This window comes from Lutzomyia longipalpis, chromosome 4 (genome assembly GCF_024334085.1).
Source record: "Lutzomyia longipalpis isolate SR_M1_2022 chromosome 4, ASM2433408v1".
NCBI classification, from domain to species: domain Eukaryota; kingdom Metazoa; phylum Arthropoda; class Insecta; order Diptera; family Psychodidae; genus Lutzomyia; species Lutzomyia longipalpis.
This window is the reverse complement of record NC_074710.1, coordinates 19292260-19310970: the sequence shown is the minus strand read 5'-3', so window position 1 is coordinate 19310970 and position 18711 is coordinate 19292260. Positions and strand designations below refer to the sequence as shown.

Sequence of the window (18711 nt, the reverse complement as noted above, 5' to 3'; positions counted from 1 at the left end):
AATTTTTGATCTTTATCATTGTTTCAGACGATTTTCAACCGGACGCCAATTTTTATTAAAATTCTTAATTTTCTTGTCTAGTTTTTGGGAAAATATTACTAAATCTGTTTGGTCAATTTTTGAGCAAACTTTCAAAAATCAAATTAATCAATTTTAGTCATATTGCAACTTAACAAAGTTCTGTCTTTAGAACAAACATTACTCAATAGTGTTGGCTAATATGTGGGTATTTTTAAGCAATTTTTAATCACCTTATACCAATCATATTGGTCAGTTCTTGGGTCGTCTTTAGCGCCTTTAGATTAATGAGACTATCCAATATTTCCTTGATCTTTTAGCTTAATTTTTAGTCAATTATATTGGCCAATTTTTGCTTAAAAATGTCACGGGTTGTTCGCCATACAGACTTACCATTTTCCTCGTTGGAATGAGCTGCAAAAACCCAAGGAAGATTTACTAAAAAGTTTACACATTGATGACGTCTCTGTTTTACTTTTTTCTCATATTAAAAGTATAAAACATTCGCTCTGATGTTTCATACGTTTTGTTTTTTTTTTGTTTCTTGCATTTAAAGGGATAAATGAACATGACATGACCCGTGCATAAACTCCTTTTTGAGCCAATTTGGTCAATTTTTGGCCAAATTTTCCTCAATTTGTGCAAATTGTAATTGAGGGATATTTGATTCAATTGAAACTTTCATGAGCTTTGAAGGAAATTCATACAAAAATCTTTAAACATTCGTCACTTTAACCCTTTAACGATTAATCGTTAACCGTTGAGAAGGTGAATGAAATAAAAACAAGGCAGTAATTTTGTCCTATGGCATGTTATTTATTTTCAATTAAAATGAAGAAAAGGTTTCCATATAATAAGTTATTCACAAGCGAACAAACAAGAAAGTTTCTATTGCGTGTAAAATTATTCTAATTAGCCTAAATAATTCTCAATAAAGCACTCAATTTTAAGTACATTCTATATAGAAGTTTGGGGGTGGTGGTGGTGAGAGCAATGACTTACATTCCTCTAAAAATTCCATTTTCTTCAGGTAGAAATATGTAGTAAGAAAAACTCTTTGTTTTTTTTGGGGGTGTGAAAAGTCACAGATGAGTCACAAATGAGTCGCAAATGAGTCACAGGATGAGGTGTGGAATGCGTTTTACCTGTTTTTTTTTGTTTATTTATTTTTTAATTAGTGAATGATTCTAAGAAATAATTTATTTTTAAAATAAAACAAATTAAAAATTTCGAAAATTCTTCTCCCAAATGGAGTTTTTAAAATTTTCCTCGCATCGCATTCCAATTGGCAATACAAAAGGCAAATTGACTGACTTTTTTTTTGTTGGTTCTAATGAAGAGAAAGAGAACTTTTTTTTTTGGTTTTTTTTATGTTAAATTTACATATAGAATCTACGGCCTCGTCGGATTTTTTTTGTTCTTTATGAAACTGCATTAAATTCTACATCCTTTCTTCTATGTGTGCGCCATCACGCACAGTATGGGTTTATTCTTTTTTCTTTTTTAAATCTTTCTGCTAATATATTTATTTTTTTTAAAGGTAATTTTTCACTTTTTTTCTTTTTAAAGATTAGGTATTTATTTTTTCTTTTTCTTCTCTCAGAGTACGTATAACTGCTGGGTTTTCTTGTGTTTATAGTAATGAATGAGAGAATGAAAATTTAGTTGTTGGGTGTATCAGTTTCAGTTTTGCGCTGCTTATGACCACGGAAGGATGCTTGAATTTTCGTGGCTGCTTTATTGAGTTCCGGATCACTCAGGTCAATATCCAATTCTTCAGCAACCTACAAAAATTTATTTAATTAATTAAATAAAGAATTTCCTCCCTACGTGACCTAAGTTAATTCTTCTCTGTACCTTCTTGGTGATCTCTTGGAGTTCATCATCATCCTTCACTTCACCACCTGAAGCCAATTTACGCGCCAGATGCCCCCGGAAAGTGGCTTGAATTCGTGTTGCAGCCTCACGGAGTTCTGCAAAAAATTTAATTAATTATTTACAATTAATTTTATCCATTTTATCCATTTTGCATCATGTTTTAATAATTTATTAAAAAAGATTTATCTCGTTAAGTGAGTTAAAAATAAATTTGGATGACAAGTTTGAAAAATGTGAAAACTTCTACCTAATTTGGTATTCCAGTGGAATTTTTAAGCAGTGATAAATATATAATATGGGAAAGTGTCACCATTTTTCCCAGAAAACGTGAAAATGTCAGGAAAATAATTCATGAAAAAAAAAACTATTCTGCAAGATATTTTTAAAAGAGAAAAAGATAGATTTATTTAATCTTTTTCATAAGCTTAATTTCAAGTGTTAATTAAGGCGCAATATAAAGGATAATGAGCTGATTCTAACCTTGTAATTAATGAGATTTTAGTTCTTTATGCGTTTTAGTTTTATATTATAACGTTTGACATTTATTTTCTAATGTTTTGAGTTTTTTTTAACGTTTGATGTTCTTTTTTTAAATGTTGAATGATCCATTTATAATGTTTGACATTTGTTCTCCAACGGTTTACGTTTAATTTCTAACGGTTGACGTTTGTTTTCTGAAGGTTGAAGTTTCTATCCAAAAGTTTGACGTTTACTTTCTACAGTTTGACGTTTCTTTTCTGCAGTTTGAAGTTTCTTTCTTAGCTTGATGTTTCTTTTCCACAATTTGACATATTTTTCTCTAACGTTTCACGTTTATTCTCCAAAGCTTTATTTTTCTTCTCTAGCATTTTATAACGTATATACCAACGTATATGCCATGTGGCATTCATTTTCAAACATTTGAAAATTTTATTTTTTTCAATATTTTCATGTATTTTTTAGTCTAAAAATAATTGGTTTCCACCTCTAAAGGAAAACCCAAACTCCTGATTTTTTTTAATAAATGTCTCAACACCCAAATTCCCTTCTTGGGTACGGCGCTGACAGCCACGTATTAAAGCTAAGTAGTAGTATCCCGCGAAAGCTCCTTCTCTTCACTCCCTCCCCCTTCTTTCATTCAACATTATTAAGGCGAGTTTATTGTGATTAGTTTTTTGCTCTTTTCCTTTTTTCGTGAAAGAAAATTTTTAGCGATGATCCTTTCTTTTTGTCCATTCACCATGGATGCTGTTCTCTCTTTTATTTAGAGGCAGGAAGACAGGTTTGGGTTGCGGGGAGGATGAAAAGCGAATGCTTTTTTTTACATGAAGCTGTGTGAGGCTCTGATTAAGGGAACGAGACTCTATACCAAATACATTGTGCAACTTATTCATGAGGGGTGGATGAGTCGACATCCATTGAGGGGGTAGATTTATCTCTTTTCGGAGATAGTTCATGCACTCACGGGCAGATGCTATGTACATTTATATATGTACATACAACATTTATAGGTATCTAGGGTAGTGCCTAAAAAAAGGGAAGATTCATGAACTGCTCGTGAATAATTCATTGAAAGACTGAAAATTAATTAATTATTTTCAGTGGATATACCAAATTTTTACCTTTTCGGGATAATTTGGCGTTTGTATACACGGAGAAATTTCCTGACTCACACACACAAAAGGGGAATGTTGCTAACCCTTCCAAACGGGGGGCCCGTGTTCCCTTTTAATGTGTTGTGTTTACAAGAATATCCCATTAATTATGGAAAGGGGCTGCTCCTACGGGGTGGGTGGAATTCAGATTTTCAAGTTTCTATATAAACTCTCCACAAAAATTGCGCCTGGACATGGTTTTGGCCTCTCCCCCAAACCCAACAGACAGTCCTCCCACCCCGCAAAGCTCGGAGCTTTCATTCTTTTCGCCAAATCGATATATTCCCAGTGACGTCAACGAATTTTATCATACCCACCTTGAACTCCACATTACACACAACATGAGGGGTGGATCAATGAATGACATAGAATGGGAAATTAAGCAATCCCCCGCAAAAGATTCTTTTCTAATACAAAATGGGAATAAACGTCGTGCTTTGTACTTAAACTACTTCATTGCAATTAGCCAAATAGATTTTCTCCATGAATGATTTTCCATGATACGTCCCTCTTTATCACGAAGCTTCTTTATTCTATTGATTTCTTCTGTTTCATTCGCCAGAACATGAATAATTCATTAGCAACTCAATGCCGCATCTTGCATTCTAACGAGAATTTCGTAGACTTTTTTCTTCCAAAAATTGGAGAATTAAAAGTTTTGATTCTAAATAAAAAGAATTCTCGAAATAGAGGCACAAAATTGTAAGTTTTAAGGTTTGCTGAAATTCATCGCAAATCTAAGACTTAAGTCTCAAGTTTATTAAACAATTGGTCGTATTCTGCGGACAAAAAATCTTTGAAATTTCAGAACAAATTCTTGAAATTTCAAAGATTTCATTGTTACACAAAAGAACCAAATCTTCAATTTTAATTTCAGGGGTCGATTCTGTTAAAAATCTTTTATTAGAATTTAAAAATTATTGTAAGATTTTGACAGTTTGTGTTTTCAGTTTTCAGGTTTTTTTTTTAAATGTTCACTTTCGAAATTCTTTTTAGTATTATTCATTCATTCTTTGTCTCACAATTTTCTTAGAAATTTGGCTGTTTCTTCTAAGAATTCTCTTCACGATTCTTCTTCTTTTCTCTAAGGATTCTTTTTCATTTCTCCCAGAATTTTTCCTAAAGATTTGTCTTAATTTCTCTTGGAATTCTGTTTCAGATTCTTTTTCATTTCCTTCAGAATTCTCTTTAAATTATTTTTCTTTCCTTTCGAAACTTTGAAGTATTTTCTTCGTTCTTTTCAAAATTCCTTTGAGAGTTCCTTCTTCATTTGTCTTCAGGGTTCATCATTTTTTGTGTCAAAATGTTTTTTCTATAAAACTCGTCTTTCACACTACTCATGAATTCTTCAAATTCATGATGTGCAGAATCCTTTTCAAAAATGTTATGAGTTTTAATTCTTTTTTCACAAATTTTTTATTTATTTAAAAAATATTCATTTTTATAATTAATTCATCAGAATTCTTTCACAAGATTATACTTAGAATTTCCATAAATTTTTTTCTTTTGAAAACTTATGAAAAATTTTTCTTTTGCTGCATTTTCTCTCCTACAATTTTCTTTACATACTCTTTGAAGATTAATACATATTCAAAGAGTCTCTGTGCTCCCTCGTCAATGGTATTCAATGAATTTTCTTTCTATGTGAAAAACATGCAATTTTACCTCTTTATCACGTGAAGAGAATAAAGGAGAATTTCTCGTGTAATAAAATGGGGAAAATATGAAAATTGTCCAAAGTCTCACTTCATCACCATATAACCAGGAATAAAATACCTCCAATATACGATGAAGTTTATTGAGGTAAAATGTAGTGGATAGGTGAAGAAATTGAGTGATAAAACCACTTCCGCGGAGAATTCTTGTGTGGAATACATAATGAGGATATGGTGGCAAATTCATCCCCATCACATAATGCAATTGTAATCCACAATCGATCCACCTCCAGTAATCCCACCGAATGCTCTTTGTCGACAAAATTGACGTGGTTCAGTGAAAACTTATCTAGAATCATATAATTTTTATCTACCTCTTTGCAAATTGAATTGAAATTTTACTGGAAGAATTTAAAAATTTGACTTTTTTTCTGAAAATCTTTTGAAGCTTTTCTCATGGAGAGTTCGTTGAAAAGAAAATTGAGAATTTAGCAAAATTCATCCTAATCTTGTCCTTGATGGTTAGGATAGAGGACACAATGATGCTATATACTTAATACCCAGACAGCCATTGACTTCCATATAAGAGATTCAAGGCATCCTCCTGGTAATGCTCTTGGTCTCTGTGGCGCCACAGAAATGACACGTGAATTCACAACCATTGCAAAATCTCAATCCTTCCCGCGGTCTAATGGACTCATAAAACTTTCATTTCGAATAACAAATGGCCCGGGAGCTTTTCACGTTTTCTCCCACCCTCTCACGCCTCCTTCTTCTTTCTACCTCCGTCTCTACCCTCAGCCATATTTTATGACCAACAAAACTAAACTATAATGCTCAATTTTTTTTCGCTGAATGGCAAAGTAAATACTGCCTATTTTAGCGGGAGGGAGGAGGGAATCGCTAAAAGCGAAGAAAATTAAGAAATGTTGACAAAAAATATATTTTTCTTTCAGTCTTGTGTAATCAAGTTGGGAACTTTGATAAAGAAATTAATCTGAGTCATCACTAAAGAGAAATTTCAAGAGGGGAGAGATACTTGAAAAGTCTCGAGAAATCTCCCCTTGAGATTATTTTTCGTGTTATTTCTCCCATTTACGATATTTTCAATGAAATTTCATTTCTTATGGTCATTTAGAGTTGAGAAAATAGAAGAAAATGTATTTATTGATGATTTATTTTTTGAATAAAATTACAGAGCTTTCTACAAATTACAAAAAAAACATGAAATCAAAAAATAATTTGTAAAAAGTTTGTCAAAGTTTGTACTTTTTTTTTGAAATTATTTGATTTAGCTTTCGAAATGCAAATTACTTTACATTTCTTTTACATATTTTTAAACCTTTTTTGACCATTTTGATCGTCAATGGCTAGTTCCAAAAATTTTTTTACACGTAACCTTAGATATTTGTCTTACAAAGATTTCTTTTTAACCTAAAAAAAGCATAAATTTACTAAAGTGCTCGTCAAAGCGTGAAAGAAAATATAATTTCCGACAAACAATTTATTAAATGACTTTTAGTTTGAAATTTGATTCCCAGATAAAAGTTCCGGAAGAACTTTTTTGGCTCCTACCGGATGTTTTGATGAACATTCTCTATAACTTTTTACAGTAAGTGAATGTAAAAATGAAACAAAAGACAATTGATTTAATAAAAAAACAAAATTATTAAACGATTTGTTTTAAATCAAACTTCCGGAAGCTGAAATAAAAGTTTCCGGAACACAAAATCATACAAAAATATGCTAAGATTGTGTAATTCTTACAAAAAAAAAGTAATCTTTAAGTCTAACCGTTAATTTTAGACATTAAATTTAAACAGAAACACACAAGAACCTATCAAATATTGAATCCGGATAATCGATTGAATTCCGGATTAATCTTATTTTGCATTTCTTTGAAATTAAATTTAAATTTTTGTCAGAAAATGTAACATTTGTTCGTAAAAATTGATCTTTCAAGAAAGTCACGCTGGTAGTCAAAAGCTCAGAAAGATAATTAAGATTTTTTTCCTTTCCATTTAAGATAAGCTTGAAAATTCTTTATAAAAAATCTCTCATCTAGAAATTTTCTCTCTGGATTAATTCAAACGTGATGGAAAGTTTCTCGAAACTGGTTACTTTTTCTTCAATAAAAAAAAATTGTTTATGTCGATGGAGGATGATTATTCATTTTGGCAGAGATTTTCATCTTCTCTCCTGACTATTGATTTGGTGCTTTTGGAACTTTTCATGCCAAGAATCATAAAATCAATTCACAGAATTTTCTTCATCTTTTTTTCTGGCCTCTCAGTGGGATTGTTTAAGTTTTTTTTCTTGCGAATTTTCTTTTTTGGGGAAAACTTCATGCTTTCCAATTTGCAATGAAATGCATCTTCCATGATCATCCCCAATCTCTTGGGGTACTTTTTGAGTTGTTTAGCTCACGTGCAATAAGAAAGAAGAGAGAGGGAGAGCAGGAGAGGAGGTAGCATGTGGTGGATGAGGTGAGTTTTGTAGGAGAAAATGGGGGATGAATTTTCCATCCTTGAAAAAGATTTTAAATTAATGTTTCCACCCCCCCCTTCTATGCTCTCTCCCCCGCTAAAGGTTTTGCTTTGGGCCTCATGTGAAAATGATGATTCAGGAATTTTCAAGCAACGGGGAGAGCGCGTGTTAAGAGGCACGAAAAGGGGGTATTTTGGTGAAACAATCCACGGTATTTAGTGGATGGTAATTTATTTTGTGTGTGCACGAGGTGAAAATATGTGCGCACAAGAAGTGTATTGAGGAAGCTCACACCCTTTCATAATTTCCACCCTCACTCACTCCCCTTCTTCTTACAGCCCCCCCTCTCCCCTCTTTTGCAATTGCATGTGCATGAGGAAAATATTCCCATCAATTCAGTGAGAAAAGTGCCCCTCACATTAAATATTTCTCTGTCATGTCACATCGACATTTGCAATTCGGTCCCCCCCAATGGGGGTTTGTTTTGTACATACATTACATACGTGCCGTGACGTCCCGAAAGATCTCAATGGGAGCCATTTTGCCCCTTGAGGGGAGTAAAATTAAATAAATAACTACATCCGGAATATTCTCAAACGATTTCTCTACAACGCTGAATTTTATATAACCGCAATTTCGTATCCAACCGCATGTTAGGGACTTTATTGATTTCCACGCAAATTTGAAATTCATTAAATTCCTTCAACCCCCCTTTGGTCCCACCCATCGAGAGAGAGAGAAGTTGGTAGTCACGTAGTAGCTGCAGTGTACTCTAGAAAATTATCTACATTCAACATTACAAGGAGAACTTTAGGAGATTAAAATTTGGGAAATTAAAATGAACTTTGAGAGATTGGAGATTATTTGTTGGGTAGCTAAGAAACCTCTACACGTTAGAATTTAATGAAGATTTCTACTAGAGTATTCGGTTCTTATTGCGGGATATTCATCAGTAGCTGCAAAATAGTTTTTTTTTAATTTGCAAAAGAAGAATTTTCTCGAATTCCCAATCTTTTCTTAAAATTTTAGCAATTTTCATGAAAATTTTTTTTGTCACAAAGCCTTTCAAGTGTTGAAACAATGGGAACACGTTGAGCAGGGATGTATCTAGGGAGGGCTTTTGGGTGTCTAAACAGTCAATAAACACCCCCTAAATGTTCAGGAAGTTTAGGCTTTTTTTAGAAATCAAAATTAATAATATTCATCCTAAAAATTAAACTAAAAAAATTAAAAAAAAAACTAATTTTCTAAAGATTTTAGTAAATAAAACGTTAGAAAGAATCGACAATTACTTGAAAAAAAAATTTTTAAACATTAGAAAGGAATGTCTTTAGCAAACATGAAACGTTTAAAAGATAATCCATAAAAGGCTAGAAAAGAAACGTCAACGTTAGAAGAAAAACGTCAAGCAAGAATCGTTAAACTTTTTGAAACAAATTTCAAACTTTTTGAATTTTTAAATCCATTTTTAACGTTTTTAAAATTCGGGGAAAAATCTAAAATACCTCCTTGAATAGATTTTTAGTCAGGGTGACTAGGTCCTGGACATTAAAGTCTAGCTTCTTTAGATTATAAAGTCTAGCTTCTTTAGAAAAAGAAAGGAGTTTTAAACAACTTACAAAATTTCAGATCTATTTCTTTTCATTTAAGTTTAGTTAATAAATAAAATTTCTACTAGGTCGGTATAGTTCTAACTCGGTTCTAACGTGTTAGCTTCTGCTTTCAATTTTATTTTCTTGATTTTATTCACCAAGTCATCGTTTTTGGCTGCATTTAACTGCCGTATACAAAATGTACAAAATAACTCTCAATGACATACCCCTCAATCAACAACTTCCACATTATAATTAATGATGTTACTTTTGTTGGACCGAGAGTGAGTTATGTTTTGATGTTCAATGAATATAGAAGTTTTGTTGTTGAATGGAAGAGAGCTTTTATGAGCTATATGGCTCATTAAAGTTAGACAATTATCTCATTGTTATGGAGCTTTCAAGGCAAAAAAAAACATCATGAACTGACTGAAATTCACTTCAAAGGGATAATTTTCAGGAAATTAAAACAGAGAATGAAGTGTAACGAAAATAAATTGAAGAAATTTTTTATTTTATTTTTTAAATTAATTTTATCTGTGATACATTAATTAAATCAGAAATATGATACACTCTTAGCTTTAAAATCGTCCTGACGTTTCCTAGTACACCGATAGCCCCCTAATACTTTTTTGTTATTCTTCTACGTCTCTTTTTTTTTTTAAATTTTTTTCTTCTTCAACAAATCCCAAATTATTCTTGAATATCAAATCTCTACAATACTGCAAATTGAAACTTATTTAATCTTCTTTCATCGTCTTATGAGCTCTCTAAGGACCATCGAATGTATTATCCTTAAAAACAAAAACTTCTACTTCAATCTCTCTCTCTCTCTCTCTCTCTCTCTCTTACCCCTCCTCCCCTGCGTTTGTGTGCATGTAAATTTTTAAACGCTGCAGGGTGAGTTGATATAAATTATATTGTTGACATTACAAGAGAAACTTTCTAAATTATTATTTCTTGTTAGCTTTCGCAATATTTGCCTCATTTGAATATGGAAACGTTGCGGGGGCGGGGTGAATTGTCTAAAGGAATTTTCTCTGAGATTTTCATATTAAGTGAAAAATTGCCTGAGTTGCATAGGCTGACAGCAGGGGGGTGGCTGGGTGGGGGTTAATATAAGAAGCCGTTAGTTTCTCATACATATAATTAACACAATGAAATTGAGACGACTTCCCTTCGGCTCTGCGTGTGTTGAGGGGGGAGAGATGTTTATTGATGTAACTCTATGCGCGCGTGAACAGGGAGAGCTTTCAGAGCTTCCCATTGAGGGGGTGGGGTGGGAGTAAAGTTGCTGTTGGTGGTGTCCCGTGGAAGACAAGTGGCACAATATTGTCCCGAAATAGTTTTCTTGCAATAACATTAAACATCTTGAAGCAACGAGGGGGCCGGGAGGAGAGGAGAATGAGTCAACCCATTGACAGAGGAATCTTCCGTCGTTCCATTTTGCCATTCTATGTACAATTACGCCGGAAGCATTGGTTGCAATACGAAGAACGTGAGAATGGTTTAGATTTCTTGGTGGTTGAAGTAGACAACCCGCCTCCCCCCTCCACAGAAAGGGAGGGAGCTGGGAAAGTGCGGGGAAAGTTTCACATTATCGTAGCAATAAAGCTCAGCCTGTGAGCTTTCTTTGGTTGCTCTACACCACGAGAGGCAGATGTTACCACGACGAATATACTTTCCGTTTTGCAAAAATTCATAACATGCAATACACTGGAGATCGCTGAGAAATTCTCTTTTTTTTTCTTTTTAAATCTCTCAGCAGTGATTTATAAAATTACATTCCTCCCGCGAGAAAGCTCCGTGCTCTCCCCTCTCTATGCCCCATCATGAGCTTTCTCTGTGGTGGCTTGTGATGGCAAAATTTTGCAAGAGAAAAAAAAGAACCAACATAGCGTGGAAGTTCTCTCAGGAGAATGATGAATGATGGACCTAAATTAAAAAGTACTCCAGGAGTGATGCACATGGGATGAATTGAGCGAGAGACTTTGCCAAAGTGAAGAAGAAATCTCCATTATATCAGACTCAACGTTTTACCCTCCTCATTCTCCCCTAACTGAGGCGATAAATTCAGGAGAAGATCTTCAGAAGAAGGGACGCTTAGTTCATAAATTCTACTTAGAAAATGCAAAGGGATCTTGTGAAAAATTCAGAATAATCTCATTAAGTGCTCGTCATCTCAAAGGAGTTTATTCATTTATGTATAAGAAAATCCACTGGTTCAAAGGAATAAACGGAATAGGTATGCGTATAACCTTGTGGAGAATAAATGAATCGATAAAGAAACTTTCTCTCTAGGATCAGCTGAAAATTTCGTGAAATATTTGCTTTAAAATGCAAAGAATGACGTCACAAATTGATTTTTTTTTGTATTTTTTAATGCATTTTAATTTGTATCCTGATTGTTTTCCCCTAGAATAAGGAGTTTATCAATATGATAAAATGATTACTGATTATTCCGAGTAATCACTAACAAATATTTTTTTTATTCGATAAACATTTTAAATTGCCTTGAAAGTTGTAATTTTATTTAATAATTTACTTCTCAATTATCTACCCCTTTTTGGGGTTATTTTGAACGAATCCCGCAAATTGTTAAACTACACAACAGAGACCACAATAGAGATTTTCTTGGGTGGTGCAAAAAGCATGATTTTGTGACTTTGAGAAGAGAACAAAACTCCTGGACAATGCTGAAGCTCTCTGAAAGCTCTGCCAGAAGCAAAAACAGTCAAATTAAAAGTGTCGTGAGTAGACAAAAAGCTTTTTGGGCAGAAGCATATCATGGTGTTCATGTTCTCTTTTATCATTCTCTCATATGAAATTCATGATGTGATGTGGGGGTGAGTTTTGAATTCACATTCACAAAATGTTTATTGTGTGTGTGTGTGGATTTAGGGCAGTTGGGGAGGAATGGTGTGGGAACAATCAGTAAGTAAAAGTCCCTAACAAAGTGGTTTGGTAAGCACCTCCCTATGGCTCATAGCAAAGTATACGATGATAGTGATCCCCTAAATTGCGGGGTGTAGTCAACGAGAGCTTTAACTGCGGTCCACCACTGGATTTGTTCCACCAAACCCTCCCCCTCCGTGCAGTGAAATGTTTAATGAGAGAATTTGTTGAGTGTTGCGAGATTATTAGGTCAGAATGTCACCATTTCCACCCTGATGAGCCAACACGTCAAAAAGGGTCTCTGTATCCCTCATGCCATGATCCTTCCCATGGGGTTTGTTTCACACACACACATCAAACCATCCCTGTTTTTCTTTTCCTGGGTCATAGGGGTGGCTTTCACGGTGTAGCCATGAGAACAGGGTTGATTCATCCCCCAAAAGAAAATCATTATTTGTAAGGAAAATTTGGGATTTCCCACCAAAATTTGGGGCAAGAAGGAAGCCAAGGATTGAAGGGTTGTTACTACAACCCTTATCATACCAAAACCCATTGACTATCTTCCGGGGGGGGGGGGGGGGGCGGAGAGGATCAATGCCTGTGTGTGTTATCAATCCCTACCAACCGCCAAGATACTCTCCTTGTTGAACACACAAAAACCGTCTGTCGATTGGAAATTGGAAGAGCCCACAAGAAAAGCCAACAATGTATGAATTCTGTATGTGCAAAAAATCCCACCAAGACTCTGATTCTCTCTCCCTCTCTTCAGGAGGGGTTGATTCACCTTCATTTCCCCCCAAAACACAATTCAATTTCCACTCTCAGACATATTTTCCTCACAAAATCAGCCTCTTTAACCATCCATCTTCAACGTAGGTACACAACATCTACCTTTTCTTTTATTCTTCTCCAACATAATCTTCTCTCAATAATTCCGTGTGTTGTGTAATTTGGATTCTCGCATCTTCAAGGAGAAACTAAACAATTCCATTCCATGCCATTTTGCTGGGTCACTTCTCAAGAATAGAGGCAAAAGTGATTCAATAATTAAAAGCATTCGGGTTTTCCTCCACCACCTTCGTTCCTCTTCTGGCCATTCAATTGGCTTGCAGAAATTGTACTTTGATTTCCCAAACACAATGCTTATTCACATTTGAAGTTTTCCTTTTATATGTATATGTGATGAGATAACATACAACAATGGGATCTTGTTTAATATTTAAATTCTTCCGTTTCTTCTACTCTCTGTGTGTGAGTAAAACCAACATTAGGGGTGAATAGGATTGTGGGGGGAATTGGGGTGATTTATCAGAACAAAGAATATATTGATGAGACTTTACAAAAATGTGAAATATGAGGAAAAAAGTTGAAAAAGTTCTTAGAAGAGATTTAAAGACAAATTCATAGAAAATCATTTTTGAGAGAGTAATGAAAAGAAGTTTTGTAGAGAATCTTTCTAGAAAGAAATTCAAAAGATATAAACTTTAAAATAAAAACTCTGGGCGTCTAAGAAAAATTCTAAAGAGCATTTCTGAAGAAGAATTCAAAAGGAAAATGGTCTTAATAGAACAATTCCAATGAAAATTTTAATGGCAGAAACTCTGAAGATGTTTTTGAGAAAGGAAATTAAAAAAAAATGTTCTTAAGAATCCTTTCTCGAGATTCTCATAAAAACCCTTCTTGTATTTCTACTTCACTCATATTTCTAATTCCATATTTTTTTATTTCACATTTTTCAGAATTGTTTTTTAAGCTTTTAATGGCCTCTTTAGCAATTCTCTTCGACTTTTCGAGGAAAATTCAATAAAATTCAATTCAAACCTTTCATGGCTTTTTCTTTAAACCATTTTTTGATTCTAGAACAGGTTCTAAGATAGATTCAAGAGAAACATTTTTTGAGAGGAATCTAAATGAGAATTTAATGAAGAATTTCTCAAGAACAAAAATATTTAGTATTTTTAAAAGAAAACCTTGAGAAGGAAAATTCGAAGAAAAAATTCTTGGTAGAAGAAAAATTTAAAAAGAAAAAGTTCTTATAAAAATTCTGAAGAGGAATTTAAAAGAGAAATTAATTTTATAGAAGAATTCTAAATGAGAAAAATTAAAAGAGAAAGTCTGGATAGAATTTTAAAGTAGAAAGTTTGAAAAAAAGAATGCTCAAAAAATTATTTCTTAGAATTCTTCTGAAATTTTCTTTCGAAATTTTCTTCAAGAATGTAATTTACTTTGCCCATTTTGCCTTAATTATTTTTTCCTTCTTCAGATTTCTTCATAAGAATCCTTCTCAGAATACTTTCAATTTTTTTAAATTCAGTCTCCAATTAAGTTTTTTTTGATGATTTCTTCTTTCCCCTTCTCAAAAGAACTACGCGTGTCCCGATTACACCCTCGAATTGAGGTCATGACCTCAATAAATATTTTTATTGTGGAAAATGCCTCCAAAAGAATCACATTTCCCTCCAAAGAGGCTCATCCTTTCTTCTCGAGGTCTCCGAAAAAAAACAACATATATAGCGTATCATCCTTGTGGCAATCTTTCAGATGAAAATACATTCCTCACGAACATCTCCATTACATCTAAATAAATTCTGCGTGAGTTCCATTCGGCCTCGATGATATCTCGAATTGGAATTGCCACTGATATCGTCTTGTCTGCGCGCCCCCTAATATGGCTCCATATTCTTTCTATTCTTGGGTAGAACAATTTCCTTTTAGCTTTTCTTCTTCTTTTCATACCATCTTCACGCGGTTCCGTCGTGGGCCATTGTGTGGGTGATAAAATAATGAAGACTGTGTGACTGACTTTTATGTGTATCAGATTAAAATGAAAATGTTCTCCGCACACACTCCCCATAAGGAGTGGATGAAGGAGACATTTTATTTGTTTATGTGTTGATATTCTTGTGAAAAAAAAAATAAATAAATAAATGCACATGACGTCAGAGATAGGCAAAAAAGGCATAGAAAGGAAAAAAAAATGTCGTGTGTGTGTGGAAAGCCACAAGGATTTCTTTCTAACCGCGGGAACCATTAAATTTTATTTGGAATTCATGGTAAAGACGACTAGCTTGGGAATTCTTTTTCATCACCTCCGGAAAAATTCCTTAACGGCCTTGTGAATGTTTGTTTTTTTTCCTCTTGCTGGAAAATATGCTCTCTATACACATTTTCTTATGTTTTATCCCTTCCCCCCCCATACGCTCCCATCTTATTCAATTATTTTCCTCCCCACCTGCACGTCTTCCTTCTTTACGCACTTTCCGTGAGGGGTCTTGAGGGCTTCCTTAAACAAACTTCTTCCTCAAAAGTCGAAGGAGGGAGAGAGAGAGAGAGAGAGAGAGAGAGAGAGAGAGAGAGAGAGAGGAGGAAAAATATATCTCGATGTGTTCTTTCGAATGAAAATGCGACTTTTATATCATTTTTCCATTTTCATGTGAAAATAACATTTTTTATAGCTCTGAACATTCTTTCTCTGTGTGCTTAAAAATACGTTTTCTTCTTGCATTTTTCACAGAGAGAACATTTTATCCCCACACGTATAACTTTTGCTCAAATAAAAAAAACTTTCTCAGAGACTCTTCTCTTAATCTTATTCCTCTGATCTTTGCACCACTTTTCTTTGGAATATATAAAAAGGAAGAAAAGGAAGAAAAAACACCCAAAAGAATTTCTTGCGAATTTGTTTTCTTCCTTGCGAGAGGAGAAAAAACTTTTTCGTTTTCGGTCAATCTCTCTGTGGAATTAATCATTCCTCCAAAATGTCTCAAAGGAATAAAAATAGGGGAGAGTTGGGTAATTCTGCTTGAAAAAAAGTTCATTTAATTTCCTTTCTCCTTGGTTATTGTATGAGCTATATCCTATCTATCTTTTACAGCATAGAGATTAATTTGGCACGAAGAGATCAAATGCAGTGTAGCCCCATGTTGTGAGCCAATACTGCACACTATCTAAATGGCTTATCGTATCCTACCGACACACAACATGATGACAGGATTTAGTGTATTTTACAAAATACTCTGTGAATCACATTGCGACAAAATGCTTCCTTGTCATCATAAATTCCCACCTCCCCATTTTGGATATTTCCACAAAATTATTTTACGCTTCTCTAGACAAATCGTTGTGTGTGTGTGTGAATGAAAGGATATTCCGGACATTCTAAATTTACAGAGAGTCCTGAAGGACTCATTAATTAATTTTATTAATTTAATAGATGGAAGAGAAGAAGCTCGTCTAATTTGATGGCCACATTATTAAGGAGTTTAGAAAAATTGTTTAATTTGTTAAACGAACCTATTTGGAATTTTCTGTGTGTAACCTGCTCCAGTCTTCCCTATTTTCACTAACAAGCTCACAAAGATTTTAAAATTTCTTAGAAACTCTTAAAGGTTTAACAAAACCCCCAAAGTCCATAAAAACTTTCAGAAACATCAGAAGATTTTTAAAAATTTCTTAAATTTCTCAAAAGCTCTTTAATAGAGCTTTTTTTTTAAATCTTGGTTTTTGGAGACCTTTTTCAAGATTTTTCATGAAGACTTTATCAGCTTCTCTTTAGAAGGCTCTGAAGGGACTTCTGGTGCTTTTTTAAAGTTTTTAAATCTCTTAAATGTGTTTTAAAGGCTTTTAAAGCTTCTTTTATCATCCTTTATGTTTTCTTAGAGGTTCTAAAATTTCTTGAAGTCTTCTAGAGACTTCTGAAGTACCTTGTTCATCGATATTAATTAGGAGACCTCTCTGCCGTTTAACGTAAAACCTTGAAGCAATAGTCAAGCTTTTCATGTCTCTCAAGTCTGCGATAGACGCAAAAGAATAAATTCCGGAGCGACATGACAATAAAAAAGAAAATTTCCACAGTCGCTTATGAAAAATTCACAAATAGCGACAATGGAGCTAGAAAAATTCCCATCTTATTCAGCATTAATAATAAGTTAAGCATTATAATCCCATTTAGATGAATTTCCTGGGCCATTTCCTGGTAACATGATAATTTTCCGCGAATTTTTCCACCAAGAATGGAGTCTGGGGAAAAATGTCTTTTTAATGGGATTTTATGAAATCCTGAAACGTGGTAATGGTTGCTTTATTATTCCCCTTTTTTAAGGAAAATTTTGCATTCATTTTCTTCGTAGAGGAGGAGATTCTTTTAAGAGATTTAAGAGACAGAGTTCTTGGTTGAAAATCATTCGTGTTTTAATATTTTCGTATTTTTTGGATTTTTGTTGTTCCGGAAGCCATAAATTTCATTTTCCGGAAATTGAATTATTAGAAATTGAAAATATTTGTCAAACATCTTACTGTCAATCCTTAAACTGTATATAGTTCTACTTAGCTGTCTTAACTTTTACTGAAAGTTTGACAAAGTTTATTCCGGAAAATCCGGTAATTAACTAAAAAACTTCCGGAAACATACCAAAAACGACTAAAACATTAATGGCCAACATGTGAGAATTTCAAATAATTTTTTTGAGTACAAAAATTTATTTTCTAAATCGAAAATATTGAATTCTTATCAGTTCTTGACTATTTAACCAGAGTGCAAGCAAATTTCGAGTTTTTGGTTTCAAAATTGGCTTTAAAATCGCTCTGGAAAGTCCCCGAGTTTCCAAAATAGATAAAATATCTAATTGCAGCGCCTCCATCAACGAATAGCTTTAATTTAAACTCTTGAAAATTCCTCCTAACCTCTCCAATTGCAAAAATAGGAAGAATTTCTCTCAGTGTAGCACCAAATTAGTTTTAGATTAAAGCTCTAAATGCGAGGGACCTTTGTGCTTATTGGATGGGCTATTTCAATGCACGATTATTGGATGGAAAAAGGCGGCAAAAAGTGTCCAAAATAGCCACTTTCGCCTTGACATACTCCTCCTGGGGGGAGAGCCATGAGAAATCGATAAATGTGATTGCATATTGGGAGCTTCATTGGCATACATAAAAACTCACCCCCACATTACACATAGTTGGATTTCATGGTGGAAGCACCACTTTGCGTTGCTCTCTATGTATACATATGTAAGCCCTAAAAGCACCCCCAAAAGTGGCCTGAACGGACATCCCACCCCCTCAATCTCTCCTAGCTTTACCCCATTCACATATACATTTGTTGGACATGAATCAGTTGGTAATAAAAAGTTCGAAATTTACGCTCTGATTAGCAATTTGCCACTGTTTTCACAATATTTTATCACATTTGGTGGCATGTGTGCGCCTCTCTGTGAGCCCCCAAAGCCACCATCATTGTGCTTTTGCATGAAGAGTAAAAAAAAACATGGCGTGTATGCTCACAGAAGTGGAAGGATGCACAGAAGTTAGATATATAGAGAAACGGTAATTAAGCTTTCACTCCTGAACCTCCCTGAAACTACAATAGCTTACATATTAGCAGGTGTTGGTGCGAGAAAATCCATATAAGTTAAGAGAATAATAAATTTTTCAATTGAAATTGCTAAAGTTAATAGAGAAAACTCTATAAATACGAAGGGAAGAGCTCGGAAAATTGTGAAAATATAAAAATTGCGTCGGAAATTATATTTTTCATTCGCTATTCTTCCCTCC

General features: G+C 33.9%; 1 protein-coding gene across 1 annotated transcript in view; it reads right to left on the bottom strand.

The window, feature by feature from the left end:
• Positions 1-813: 813 nt before the first annotated feature.
• Positions 814-18711, bottom strand: part of LOC129794774 (uncharacterized) — a 35764-nt gene continuing 17866 nt past the window's right edge. Inside the window, exons 3-4 of the mRNA XM_055835631.1 lie at positions 1876-1991; positions 814-1802 (exon numbers count right to left, since the gene is read on the bottom strand). Coding sequence (XP_055691606.1) covers positions 1680-1802; positions 1876-1991 — 239 coding nt within the window. The 3' untranslated portion in view covers positions 814-1679. The remainder of the gene's footprint in view (positions 1803-1875; positions 1992-18711) is intronic.